This window comes from Urocitellus parryii, chromosome 5, assembly GCF_045843805.1.
Source record: "Urocitellus parryii isolate mUroPar1 chromosome 5, mUroPar1.hap1, whole genome shotgun sequence".
Classification (NCBI taxonomy): domain Eukaryota; kingdom Metazoa; phylum Chordata; class Mammalia; order Rodentia; family Sciuridae; genus Urocitellus; species Urocitellus parryii.
The window spans coordinates 117,596,788-117,611,412 of NC_135535.1; the positions used below are offsets into that span (position 1 = coordinate 117,596,788).

General features: G+C 39.6%; 1 protein-coding gene across 15 annotated transcripts in view; it reads right to left on the bottom strand.

Annotated features, from left to right (window-relative positions):
• The window catches only part of Wnk1 (WNK lysine deficient protein kinase 1), a 132,311-nt gene extending 118,131 nt beyond the window's left edge, over positions 1–14,180 (bottom strand). For all 15 annotated transcript variants that reach the window (XM_077799309.1, XM_026410956.2, XM_026410968.2 and 12 more), the window contains exon 1: positions 12,370–14,180. In XM_077799309.1, coding sequence (XP_077655435.1) covers positions 12,370–13,134 — 765 coding nt within the window. In that variant the 5' untranslated portion in view covers positions 13,135–14,180. The remainder of the gene's footprint in view (positions 1–12,369) is intronic.
• Positions 14,181–14,625: the final 445 nt, after the last annotated feature.

The window sequence follows — 14,625 nt, forward strand, 5'->3', positions numbered from 1 at the left end:
CTAAAAAATAAATATTAAAAATTCTCTCTCTCTCTCTCTCTCTCTCTCTCTCTCTCCTCTCTCACTCTCTCTTAAAAAAAAAAAAAAAGAATACAACACAAATAACTTGTCTACCAAAAATAAAATCTAAACTAGCATCTCTTGTGAAGTAGGTAGGGTACTTAGTTAAGCAGAACAAATATTTAAGTGGCGAGTCTACCATTTGTAAGTTGCTGATGGCCTTTTCTGTTTTTGTTTTTTTTTTTTTGTCTAGGTAGGAAGGAGCAATTCACTTAGGAGCACTTCTTAGATCTATGAATTGAATGGCCCTTCTGAGTTAATTACCTGAAACAAACAGAACCTGAAAAAAGAATGTAGTAGGTTCTATATTTTACTTGGTAAAAGCTTTCCCTATCAACAATATTAAATAATACTGACCTAAGAGAAGGTGGGTAAAAGTATGCCAAAAACTAAAACAAAATGGAGAAAGCCAGGTGTGGGGTGCACACACACACACCTGTTAATTCCAGTGGCTCTGGGAGGCTGAGGCAGGAAGATCCCAAATTCAAGGACAGCCTCAGCAATTTATGGAGGCCCTAAGCAGTTTAATGAGACCCTGTCTCAAAATTTTTAAAAATTTTAAAAAGGGCTGGGAATATGGTTCAGCCAAAAAGTTTTATAACACTGGTAATCCATATGTAGAATGAAACTGGACCCTTATCTCTCACCTTGCACAAAAATCAAATGAAAAATGGATCGAAAACCTCAGAATTAGATTATGCAACTCCTGGAAGAAAACACAGGGTCAACACTCCAGCACGCAGGCACAGGCAACAACTTTCTCAATAGAACCCCTAAAGTTCAAGAAATAATGTGAAGAATTAATAAATGGAATGGCATAAAATTAAAAAGCTTCTGCACAGCAAAGGAAACAAGTAGGAATTAGAAAAGAAAACCCAAAGAATGGGAGAAAATCTTTGCTAGCTACTCTTCTGACAAAGGATTAATAGCTAGAATATATAAAAAGCTCAAAAATTTTGACACCCCCCGAAATCATATAACTCAATTAAAAAATGGACAAATGAATTAAACAGATACTTCTCAAAAGAAATACCAACAGGCCAAATACATGAAAAAATGTTCAACATCATTAGTAATTAGAGAAATGCAAATCAAAACTGCACTGAGATTTCATGTTTCACGATTCATCAGGAATACAAATCATAATAAATGCAGGAAAGGATATGGAGAAAAAGGAACACTTTTACACTATTGATGGGACTGTAAATTAGCAGTACAACACTATGGAAATCCTCCTCCACTATGGAGGTTCCTCAAAAGAGTAGACATGGAACTACCATATGACCCAATTACACCACTCCTCAATATTTATCCTGAAGAATTAAGTCATCTTATTACAGAGATATACACATAGCCATGTTTATAGCAGCATAATTCAAAAAAGCCAAACTATGGAACCAGCCTAGGTGTCCATCAGCATATGAATGATAAGGAAATTGTGGAATACATACACAATGAATTTTATTCAGTCATAAAGAAAAAGGAAATTATGTCATCCAAAAGAAAATGGATAGAACTAGGGACCACCATGTTAGGTGACATAAGTCAAACTTACAAAGTCGTTTTCTCTCATACACTCAAGCTAGAAAGGAAAAAGGGGAAAAAAAGGTGAAGTGAATCTCCTAAAAATAAAAGGGAAATGAATGGGACCAAGGTGGTGGAAAGTGGCAAGAGAGGGAGGAAATGCTAGGGGATGACATTGGCCAAATTACATTGTTATCTTGTTTGCATGTACAAATATGTAACAACATATTCCATCAAGTACAACTATAATGCACTAATTTAAAAAATGGGGGGGGGTTGTACTTAACAGACCCTGAATCAATTACCCTGGTAGAAAAGTCCCTCCTCCAAATACGTACACAGTAAAGCAATTTACCTTGAAAGACTGGAGAATTAAAGTCTAAACCAATACTTGGGGATTAAAGGTTGATTTGTATTTTAACAAAAGCCAAAAGTCTCTACTGACCCATGTATTCTACCACACAGAAATATTTGGAAAAATCTGCCATAATTAGAGGTGAGAACTTGTGTACCCAAGCATGGATTACCCCTGGTATAAAAGAGCATAGGATTGTTTGACCTAAACAAAAGAAATTATATTAGTACAAAGAACACCCAGGAATCCAAAACTATAGGATGATGTACTCATAGTCTCTGCTGGTGGTTACAGAAGCAAATGATATTACCTTATACCAAACTGCTAAAGTATCATGCAGGTTTTACCTACATTATTCCTAAAGCTGAAATATCAAATCCCAGAAATACATATAAAACTAGTGATAAATATGGATTATCTCTTTTACTTAATATTTTTCTTTTAGTTGTCAATGGACTTTTATTTTATTTATATGTGGTGCTGAGAATGGAACCTAGTGCCTTACACAGGCTAGACAAGCACTCTACCACTGAGCCACAACCCCAGCCCAAACATGAATTATCTTTAAAAGAGTATTTCAGGAAAAAGAAAAACTCTTACCCAACAGTCTATGAACTTTCATAACCCAATGCTAGCCAAATAATAAACAGTAGTAGCATACCGGGTATGGTGGAGCAAGCCTGTAACCCCAGCCACTCTGAAGGGTGAGGCAGGAGGCTGGCTCAAAGCTAGTGAGACCCTAAGAACCTATTCAAAATAGATTCAAAATTCAGCAAGAACCTATTTCAAAATAAAATATAAAAAGGGCTGGGAATGTGGCTCAGTGGTTAAGTGCCCCTGGGTTCAATCCCTAGTACCAATAAATAAATAAATAGCACCCTCTATCAGGTTTAAATCAGATTAAATCAAATGCGCGCTCTCTCTCTCTCTCTCTCTCTCTCTCTCTCTCTCTCTATATATATATATATATATATATATATATATATATATTTGTTGGTTTTTTGTTTTTTTGTTTGTTTGTTTGTTTTTTTAGTTCTGGGCGGACACAACATCTTTGTTGGTATGTGGTGCTGAGGATCGAACCCGGGCCGCACGCATGCCAGGCGAGCGCGCTACCGCTTGAGCCACATCCCCAGCCCAATCAAATGCTCCAAATTGGGCTGGGATCGTGGCTCAGTGGTAGAGCGCTCCCCTAGCATGGGCCGGACCCGGGATCGATCCTCAGCACCACATTAAAAAAGTAAATAAATAAAGGCATTGTGTTGTGTCCATCTACACCAAAAAATAAATATTTTTAAAAAATGCTCTAAATTAAATAAAACAGCACCCACAAATTACACCCCAACAATCTCATTATTACAGCACATTATTATTTTACTTCTTCACAATCACTTAGAAGAAAAACAACCAAAGCCAGAAAGTAAGACCTCAACAGCTCAAATACAACCTACTAATGATTTTTACTAATACTTATTTACCTTTAAAACATCTAAACCAACTTTAACAAAAATGGCAATTTAGTTGCCCAGTTCAGAATACCAGAAGCAACCATTAATAAGAAGACTGATACAAATGTGCCAACAGCAACAAGCAGTAATGGAAAACTGGAGCAACAACTACTTTTTCAAAACCTTCAGAGTTCCAAGAATATAATAAGGGTAAAGTGCCCACCAAGTAACCTTTAAGCATACTCTTATTTAATATAATAGTTGGTGCTCTCAGTCATTTTCTGCAAAGATTCAGATCCTCCATTTAAAAGAACAAGGAAATACAAAATATTACTACTCCGAGGACAAAACTTCAATTATATGAAAACCTTACTGGAGATAAGGGACCATCTTATTCTCATTACAATACTAAATAAATTAGACATTTCAGAGAGTTTCAAACATAGTTAAATGATTTAAATGAGATTCCATTTGGTATTCAAACAAACAAGAGCCAAATCCTTCTCAGTAGCATATATGACATGTCAAAATAAACAGAGAAGGAATGGCGGAGTAACAAGGTTAAAAAAAAAAAAGAGAGGGGCTGGGAATGTGGCTCAGGCGGTAGCGCGCTTGTCTGGCATGCCTGCAGCCCAGGTTCGATCCTCAGCACTACATACCAACAAAGATGTTGTGTCTGCCGAGAACTAAGAAATACATATTAAAAATTCTCTCTCTCTCTCTCTCCTCTCTCTTTTTTAAAAAAAAAAAAGGAGAGAAAAGTCAATTCACAGTATCAGTAACTAAGCTAAGAAACTATCACTTCAATGTACAAAGTAAATAAAACTAAGTCACATGACCATAGACAATCCTTATATACAGAAATTATTTAGACTAAGACCAATGACAATAATAAAACAATCTAGCCTCCTCCTTATAGAATCTATACATTTACACTGCCAAAAAAGGTCATTTGAGTGGAGATCTATTTCAAGAAAAAGAATAAAAGGTATAAGATGCTCCACCATAAATTGTAACTGCTAAATGGAGCAAAAGATTTAAAATTTCAATAGAACTCAAACTTTGTGGTTTAACTAGACATAGTGTAAAGAATGAGAACCCATGTGATTTTAAACAAATGATTAAACCTCAAACATAAAATTAAGAAAATATCTGCCTTGAATTACTGTGAGCATGGTACCTGCCTCAGAAGTGGGAGCCTAATAGGTGGGTAAATAATTGTTAATAATTACTAATACATTAGTTATCAAAGAACACTTTGCAAACACTACTTAAAATACAAAGCGTGAAGAAAGTAACTGTGTGTGTGTGTGTGTGTGTGTGTAGTTTTAAGCTTCCTGTTTTTTTAAGTTGTCAATAGATCTTCTTTCCATTTTTATTTATTTATATATGGTGCTGAGGATCAAACCCAGAGCCTCACATATGCCAGGCAAGTGCTTTACACTGAGCCACAATTCCAACCCCTCCTGTTGTTTTTTTAAGTCCATTTTAACTAGGAAGGATAAAATAATTCAGAACCTTCTGTGTAATGAAATTTTACTTAAAATCTAGCTGTCTCAAGTGACATGCAAAGACAGTAATTCACAGAGGTACTCCATTTATAAAGTATACCTCACAATGCTGTTATGCAAAAAAGCATGAATGCCAGAGATTATAGGAAAGAAACAAGTAACTGTTTAAGAATCAACACGTTACACCAAATACTACAAGTAAGGATTGCAATTTTGCAAGTCAAGTCACAACAGTAGAAAGTTAATTTTTATGAAAGCTTACCTGAGATTTTTTTTTAATTAAATCAAACTAAGGTGGAGATATTGTTTTAAAGTCAATTAGAAAACCAAGCAGATTACTGACACTTTTTCTTTCACATTTAATACAAAATTAAATCTGCCAACTGTCAAAGGTATAAGCCTTTTCAAGATAAAAACATTCTTAAGAGCTTCTGACAATTTCTCTTCAGTCTGAAAAGCTATCCTGTCTTAGATTTGGTAAGATCACATAAAATTAAGAAAATATCTTCCTTGAATTACTGTGAGCACGGTACCTGCCTCAGAAGTGGGAGCCTAATGAAAAGCTCCTAAAACACTTATCTAAGAAGTTTAAAATATTAAATTTGTAAAAAGTGACAACACATATCCTTCAAACTGAATATATAAGTACTTTTTGTGGGCATGGGGGTATAGCTCAGTGGCAGGGCACTTGCCTTGCATGTAGAAGCCCTAGTTCCATCCCCAGCACTAAACCTTTTGTTGTTCCTTTATTGTTATACTCTGGAAAACACTACATTTATCAAAGTGCCTTATCATAGTATTTCAGTTGATCCTCAACAATACTAAATCAGTTGGACATGTTGCTAATAAATCAGCACTACAGTTCCTTACTCAAGATCAAATAATCTGTCAATTTAGAACCCCAAATGTTCTGCCTTGGTGTTCTTATTCATTATGTAGTACTCTATTACATTACAGTGACCTTTCAAAGACTAGTGAAGTAGACAAAGTATGTAAACAACTTCAATTCAATTAAACATGATAAAGACTAAGGATTGCATATGAGATCCACCAAAGGGAAGAATACTTCCCAGGTACATGCAAAGTAGATGAGACAAAGATCTAGCAGATTCTGGAAATAAAGAAGTTCAGAAAAAGTGACAGGTCATGAAAGTAAATGTCAGGCAAAGGCCAAGTAAAGCTTAGGAAACTGAAAACACCAATGACATGTTCAACTCAGGGTTCCTCTTCTAAGGAACTGTTCTATACCAACAGTAATAGTTTTCTATTTTTAAGCATAAATGTAAATAAATCAAAATCTTCATTGAGTCCCTCCCTCAAAAGGACAATATAAGTTAAGATGCTGTATCAGTATAGCTACTATTTTTGTGTCAGGTATTGTCCTACAAGTTTTACATATATTTATTCACTTAATCATAACTATAAAGTAGATGCTCTTTACACTCATTTTACAGATAGGAAACTGTAGCACAGAACTTGCCCCAAGGTGACACAATCATGTAGTGGAGTTAGGATTCAAATCTAGGCAGCTTAGTTCTTAACTATTATGTTATATTGCAGAAAAATGTCCTCTTCAAACATTTTTAAATTAGAGTCACACTAAGTCTCACCTATTCCTAAAGACAAATTTGTCCTATGTTAAAACCAAAAGTCTCAAAATAAAATGCAAGTTACTGAATATCTATCAATGTAACTTCAAGAACTGGTATAAGCAAAAACCTAAGAACTGTGATCATAATTATTTCATGCATACCAAGATTTTTAGGAATTATAATTTGAATGTAACTACTTTAGCTACTTTAGAATTTTAGCTAAAACAATTTTAAAGCTACCAGAAAACCCAAAAAACAGGTGTAGGATGATTTCTGAAAATGGGACCACAGTTTTAGTTAAAAACTTTCCCCACAGGGTTGGACTAGGATGAATTTCAAATGACCAGGATGTTACACTTCAATATTAACATCAAGAAATGATGTCAACAGGCAACAAAAGACTCCCAATCTGTTTTACACAAGTTCTTAGACCAGGAACAACTGTGTTACTTTGCACACCCCTGCCCCCAAAAAAAGGTAATTAAGAGAAACTGAAAGCATTTAAACTCCTAAGACTAAGAAAGATCTTAAAAAAAAAAAAAGTTAATCTAAATTTAATTCTCAATTCCTGCACCACAAAGTTATTATCTACAGCAACATATCTACATGTATTTTAAATCAAATCTTACCTAACTGAAATCATCCTGTCACTTAATTCTGTTCTAGCCAGTTTAAAAGGAACAAAGGAGCCAGGCACTGTGGCACAAACCTGCAATCCCAACAACTCAGGAGCCAGCCTCAGCAATTTAAAAAGGCCCTAAGGTCTTAGTGAAACCTTGTCTCAAAATAAAAAGGGTTGGGGATGTAACTCAGAAGGTTAAGTGACCTGGTTCAATACCTGGTACCAAAAAAAAAAAAAAAAAAAAAAAAAGAATAAAGGGTTATTTAAAATAAATCACCAATTTTTTATTATTATTATTTTAGTTATAGTTGAACACAATATCTCCATTTCATTTATTTATTTTTATGTGGTGCTGAGGATCAAACCCATCGCCTGGGCAAGCGCCTTACTACTGAGCCATAACCCCAGCCCCAATAAATCACCATTCTTTAATTTGTACAGTAGCTACCCTTACTTAAAGGTAAAGGTGTGATCTGAATTTTGCCAGTACTTCTTCCTAATCAGTGAGTTTCAAAACTTAAAAAACAAACTCAAATGTAGTTCCCAGGACTGCAAGTTACTACAGATTCTCACTCTAAAAAATAAGGAATACAGCACAAACTTAAAAAGTAATGTGGAACAAAAATCCTTCAATATTCAAATGGGGAGATTCCATTCAATGAGTTATTTTAAAAACTACAGTACATCCGGGCCCAATGGAGCATGCCTGTAATCCCAACAACTGCCTGTATTCCCAGTGACTCCAGAGGCTGAGACAGGAGGATCCCAAGTTTAAGGCTAGCCTCAGCAATTTAGTTAAGCCCTAAGGAACTCAGCAAAACCCCTTTCTCAAAATTAAAAAAATAAATAAATTTTTTTAAAAAATGAAATGAAAGGGCTGGGGATGTACCTGAATGGTGAAGTGCCCTGAGTTCAATCCCCAGTACCAAAAAAAAAAAAAAAAGATGGTGCTGGGGATTGAACCCAGGGCCTTATACATGCTAGGCAAGCAATCTACCAACCAAGCTATATCCCCAGCCCCCCAGCCCCATAAATTAGTTTCTGAGTCACAGAACCATCTCCCATTTCTGTAGTACTACTAAACTTTTCATAAAACATTGAGATCATACACTCAATAGACATGAACCTTAACTTAAAAGCCAGAGAAAAAAGTAATCACTAAGGTCTACTTAGTGCTCAGATACTGCATCAAGTAAACTCACTATTTAGTGGCAAACTGGGGAAATATATTTAAATAAACAAACTATTCTTAAATCTGTATATTAATGTTTCCTTAAAGCAAATTTACTGTTTTGTTTTTTTTAAAAAAATGACATCCCTCTCTAGAAAAGAAATGTAAACCTTAAGAGATACAACCCAGCAATAACATTTTCTGACCATGGCAACTGGGTATTAAAATTAAGGCATACCATTTGCCTAATAAATCCAGGTAAAGAAATCTACATCTTACTCAAAGCATCTCAGTTATTACTGAAGTATCAAAGTATTATCTGGGTATTATTGATGGGAGGTCTGGGGTTGTGACTCAGCAGTAGAAAGCGCCTAGCACATGAGGCCCTGGGTTCAATCCTCAGCACCACACAAAAATAAATAAAATAAAGGTATTGTGACCAACTACAACTAAAAAATAAATATTTAAAAAAAAAAAAAAAAAGGAATCAGGCTGGGATTATAGCTCAGTGGGAGAGTGCTTGCCTAGCAAGTGTATGGCACTGGGTTCAATCCTCAGCACTACATAAAAATAAAGGTATTGTCCATCTATAACTAAAAAATACATACATCTTTCTGAAAAAGAATTGATGATTTACTATATAATTATGCATACCATAACTCTAAAAATAGCTTGACAGAAAGTAGATTGATTTTTGTACCACACTCACTCATCCCCCCAAAGTGTGTGTGTGTGTGTGTGTGTATGTGTGTGTGTGTGTGTGTGTGTGTGTGTGTGTGTGTGTATATATATATATATATATATATATATATCTCCATTTAAAGTGATGAAAGCAATACCCAGGGCTGGGGTTGTGGCTCTGTGGTAGAGTGCTTGCCTTTAATATGTGAGGTACTGGGTTCAATCCTCAGCACCACATAAAAACAAATAAAAATAAAGATATTTTATCCATCTACAACTAAAACAATAATAAAAAAAGCAAGACCCCAAACAAAAGCCTGAAATGTTAAGTAACCAGAATTCTCTAGAAATTTACAGCCCCTTCTACATCAAAATAATATTTATTCATTTGAAATTACTATTAACCATTTTTTGGACTACAAATGTTTTAACATCTCCTAAATTATTAGATCCTAACCAGTTTAATTTTTGCTTGTCATCAGTCTATTTATATACTCTATGACCTAGTTGGGCACGATAACCTAAAATTTCTTCCAGGTTTTTTAAACCGGGGATTGAACACCAAAGGGCTCAACCACATCCCCAGCCCTTTTTATTTTTTATTCTGAGTCAGGGTCTCACTAAATTGCTTAGGGCCTCGATAAATTGCTAAGGCTGGCCTCAAACTTACAATCCTCTGGAGCTGCTGGGATTACAGGCATGCACCATCTCTCCCAGTTAAAAATTAAGATTTTTAATTTAACAACTGAACACAATATTTTTCCTGTCTTGCTATAGAAAAATAAACATGTTAAAAGTATACATTTAGTGAAAAGCTTTCCTTTCTTCCCAATGCTTTAGTAATCTTTTGGCTTGTCCTTTAATTCAGACCCAAAGTCAAAAATTCAAACACTGATCTACTGATACTTTATTAGGCATGTACTGCAAGTATCCTGGTCAAGAAAAATAAAAATACTGACCAACTACTTTTATAAAGAATTTCTGGGCTACGATAAATCATGTAGCACAAAATGAAAAATTGTAAAAGCACGGGCAAAATGACATGGAAGTTTCTAAACCAAGGTACCACTCAATGAGCTAGGATGCATTTGGTTCTGCAGCCAAATCCTAAACTGGCTTAAAATTATTATGTGATGTAAGATTTTCCTTAGGTTGATCATGCCCTGCCTAGATAAAAAACTAAAAAATCCAAAAAGTTTTGAGTCCTTAGAAAAACTGAGACACTTAGACAGTTCTCATTGTGACATCAGTCAATTTCGATTTTTTTTGCCCTGTATTATTAGTTCTAAGACAATAAACTATCAGAAAATTCCAGATGATAAAGCAAAAATACACATTGTGCAGAAGAAGGCTTAAAAGTGAAATAATTGAAATTAACAAAATTAATCCATAACATGCCCAACATTTCACTGGGTCCAATCTTTTAAAACAGGAAACAAAAATCACTAAAAATTACCTATTGAAATTCCCAGATGATTAGTATCCTTGGTACAAAAAAGAAACAGATGTCGTCCTGTAAATTTTTACCTGAACACCAAAAGAAATCAGACCTAAGTTTTTGAGTCTGACTACCTATAGGAGTATAGTTTGACAGGCTTTTTCTAGAAAATAGTCTGCCTATTGCCAGGCAAGGTTGTACAGCCAGGAGTGGTGGCACATGCCTATAATCCCAGTGGCTTTGGAGGCTGAGACAGAATGATCAAGAGTTCAAAGCCAGCCTCAGCAGTGGTAAGTTGCTAAGCAACTCAGTAAGACCCTGTCTCTAAATAAAATACAAAATAGGGCTGGGGATGTGGCTTGGTGGTTGAGTACCTCCCAGTTCAATCCCTGGTACCAAAAAAAAAAAAAAAAAAAATTCTGTTACCTTTCAAACTCTAAACCACTATAAAATTAATAAGTAGTTTTTACTTCACAATGCTTAGAAGTTCCATATCAAATACATAAATTTAAGAAATTATGATGCACGTCTGTAATCCCCATGGTTTGGGAGGCTGAGGCAGGAGAATTTAAGTTCAAAGCTACCCTCAGCAACTTATTGAGACCTAAGCAACTTAATGAGACCCTGTCTCTAAATAAAAACTAAAAAAAAAAAGGACTGGGGATGTGATTCAGAGGTAAGTGCCACAGGGTTCAATACCTGGTACCACAAAAAAAAAAAAAAAACAAAGAAAGAAAGAAAGAAATTACTATGGTCTTAAAGAACTTGTCAGTTTTTAAGTTTACTTCCATATGCTGTGTTAACTTTCTTTCACGCTTGATATGGCCTTGGTCAGTTGGAAACTGACATTCAAAAGATTAAGTATTAACATGAAGTTTCAAGATCATGCAGGTACTTTCCTATCCTATTTCAGCTTGGTCCACTGTCTTGGCAAAAAGAATATGGGTAATGGCATTTTTCATGTACACCGTAGATTATAACTTTTCCTTCAATGAAATTCTGCTTCTATCAATAGTCTGTGTTCACTCCCCTGTGAGCGCAACAGTCAAAGCAAGGTGTTACAAATGTCAAGCAACAAGTAACCCAGTGTTTAAACCTAGAATACACTTGTCCATCAGAATGACATGTCATTATTTAAAAGGAAAACCTCCCTAGGGTGTTAAAAAAAAGGGAAGCATTAGTAATTCCTTTGAATTCTTGGAAAAGTTTAACTTAAAAATCTTTTATAATAAGATTAAGGCGATGATAACATTACAATTCTCAAAGCACTAACACAATTTTGCATGGCTGTTGTAGAGTAAATGAATTAAAGTCATTCTTTTTAATCAACATTCAGATTACTGCCAGCTACCATATGTCTTAAAGAGCATTAGGTAGAGCAATAGCAAAAACATAACTATATCTTAATAGTCCCAAAGCATAAATTCCAAAGGAGCAAAGACAGTCTTCACAATTACTTTTTACTAAATGCCTGTGAAGCCAACAAGTAAGATATATTCAAAGGAACAAGGTCCCTTTTATTCTAAAAAAACAACCTGGTCTCAGGAATGAAAACACCACCTCTAACATAAGGACTTCAAACACAAGAGCAGGTCATCCCTACAGAGGCTCTGATGAAACTGAAATGCACAGGGCAAGAAGACTCGGTACTTTCCTAATTCAAAAACTTCCCTATTAATTCCAAGTTTCCAGCCAGACAGTTAACCAATAACAAGGAAATCATATATTTATACTGACTTTCACCTCCTGTCTATTAACAAACTCCTATATCAAAAATTTTTACCTTTTTAAACACCTAGGTCCATGCTTCACATTCTCCCAATTTCAACTAACTCCTTTCCAAAGTTGGCCTCACCTCTCCACTCAAAACAGAATTACACGTAAAGGGTGAACTCGATAAACTGGCTGAACAGAGCCAAGTTTGGGATCCAAGGGCCGTAAAAATAAAGAAGTAGGTGGGGCTTTACCTGCAGTTCACACCAGGCGACTTCCACAGTGGTTTCAGTGTCCAGACCTTTGTAGACTGTCTTAAAGGAGCCTCTGCCGATTTCGATGTCAAACTTGAGAAAGCGGCCGTCATTGGACATTCCCACGGCCTTGGTCTCCAGCTCTTCGATATCATCCTGTAGCTGTCTCTGTTCTTCCTGCAGCTCCTTGGCGCTGCTACCACCGCTACCACTTCCACTTCTCGCCGGTGGTGGCTCCTCTTTGCTCCCCACGAGGTTGGGTTGGGAAACTGGGCGGTCTTTGCTGGTACTGCTTGGGGCAGTCGAGGTGACAGGGCCCGCGACAGCTTGTTCTCCAGGGGCAGCAGTGACTGGGGGCTGCTGGGCCACCTGGGAAACGGCGGTAGCAGTCAAGATCTCCTCCCGGTGGGGCTCTGATGGAGCAATCTGTGGAACAACCGCGGGGACGCCGGGCTGGGGAATCGAGAAAGGGAGGCCAGGCAGCTCCAACGCAGTAGCATTAGAGTCGCAGATGACGCTCCGTCGGAAGAAGCGGTGCTCGGTGGTGGTAGTGGTGGCGGCCGCCCCACGGCTGTCCTTGTCCATAGTGTGGCGGCGGCGCCGGTACTCCTCGGTCCTACCAGTTCCAGCATCGGTCGCCGCGGCCCCCAGTTTCTCGCCCACAGAGGAATCAGAGCTGGAGCCATTCTTGGGGGCTGGCGCCGGCGGCGAAAGAAACAGAGAGCTCGGAGTGCTGCTCTGCTTCTCTGCGGCGCCGCCAGACATGGTTGGTCCGCTGGGTGAGGCGAGCCGACCCGTAGGAGAATGAAAAGAGGAAGAAGGGCCCACCCGCAGGAGCCGCGAAGGTCTGCAGGGCACCGCTCCTACAGCGGGTTCCGAGCGACCCGGACCGGACGACTCCCCACTCAACACTGACAAGGAGCCTCGAAGGCGACACGGGACTCTGGGCCCAGCTGCGGCGGCTGCTGCTGGCACCGAAGCTGCTGCGGCTCACGAGGCGGGCTCGTCGGCGGGAGATTCAGGAGCAGAGCCACTGGGGTTAGCGCCGCACGGTCCGCATCCATCCTGCGGCGCGCGGCGGCCGGCAGGGCTGTGGCAGCAGAGGAGCCGCAGTCATGAGGGGCAGGGCGAGGGGAGCAGGCACCCAGGCGAGGCGAGGTGAGGTGAAGTGAGGCGAGGCGGATGCTGCGGATGCGACGACCGCTCAGGTCCCGCCGCTCGCCGAGCAGGGCGGGCTAGGCCCTGAGGGCGGCGGCACCGCGCGGAAGGGACAAGCTCAGACGCCCGGGCGGTGGCAGCCCCAGGGCACCGGGGTGGGAGGGGCAGAGCAGGGCGAGGGAGGGCCGCGGCCCGGGCTCCGGTCACTCGGCAGCCGCCTCCTGCCGCACGCGCCCCCAGCGAGGGGACCAGTCTCACAGAAAGCCCATCGCCCAGATGCCGAGAGCCGAAGCTTCGAAGCCTCGGCGCCTGAGGAGCGGGCCCCCCCTTCCCCGAGGCCTCCCCGCCCGCCCCGGGCCTGGCGAACCCTCGTCCCCTCCCGGGCCGGTGCCGGGGGCTGACGGAGGGAGGGAACGGTGGGGAGGGGAGGGCCGCTCACCGCGGGCCCGAGCTCCGCTGCTTCTCTGGGCCAAGAGTAGAGGAGACCGAGAAGACTGGGAGAAGGGGATAGGAAGAGAAAAGAACAGTCACCCCCACCAGGCGCCTCTGTCACCGAAGATGGGGGTACGAGTGGCCGAAGAAGAACAGCAGCGTCCGCCGGGAAACTCTCCGCGCTAAATGGCGCCGGAGTCTGAAGCCTCCACACAACCCGCTCGGACCCCGCCCCCCGCCGCCCGGGGCGGCCCCACCCCCACCGTGCCCAGGGCTCTCGCGCAGGCGTTCCAGTCCTGAGGCGCCCTGGGACGTGTAGTTGCAAGCGAGAGACGCCAGAGAGACTGAGGCAAAAGGCGCCTACGACTTCCGTAATACCCTGCGGCTGCTTTAGCCTGATGGCTCCTGGGAGTTGTAGTTTTCTTTGGAAACTGCCTCTTCTGGAAGCCTGACGGGAGAGTCATCGTGGGTCGTCACCACCCTATCCTAAAGTCAGCGTTCGCTAGGAAAAGCATTATTTAGGAACAAATTGTTAAAAGAAGGGAAGAAGAATAAAGAAGAGGGATGGAGAACAAGAGGAGAGGCTCCCATCTTTCTCTGCTATAAGAGAGCTTTTAGGCTTTCCGTGCAATGAAAAATTATCTGTTGTTCATCTTTAATGGAAAG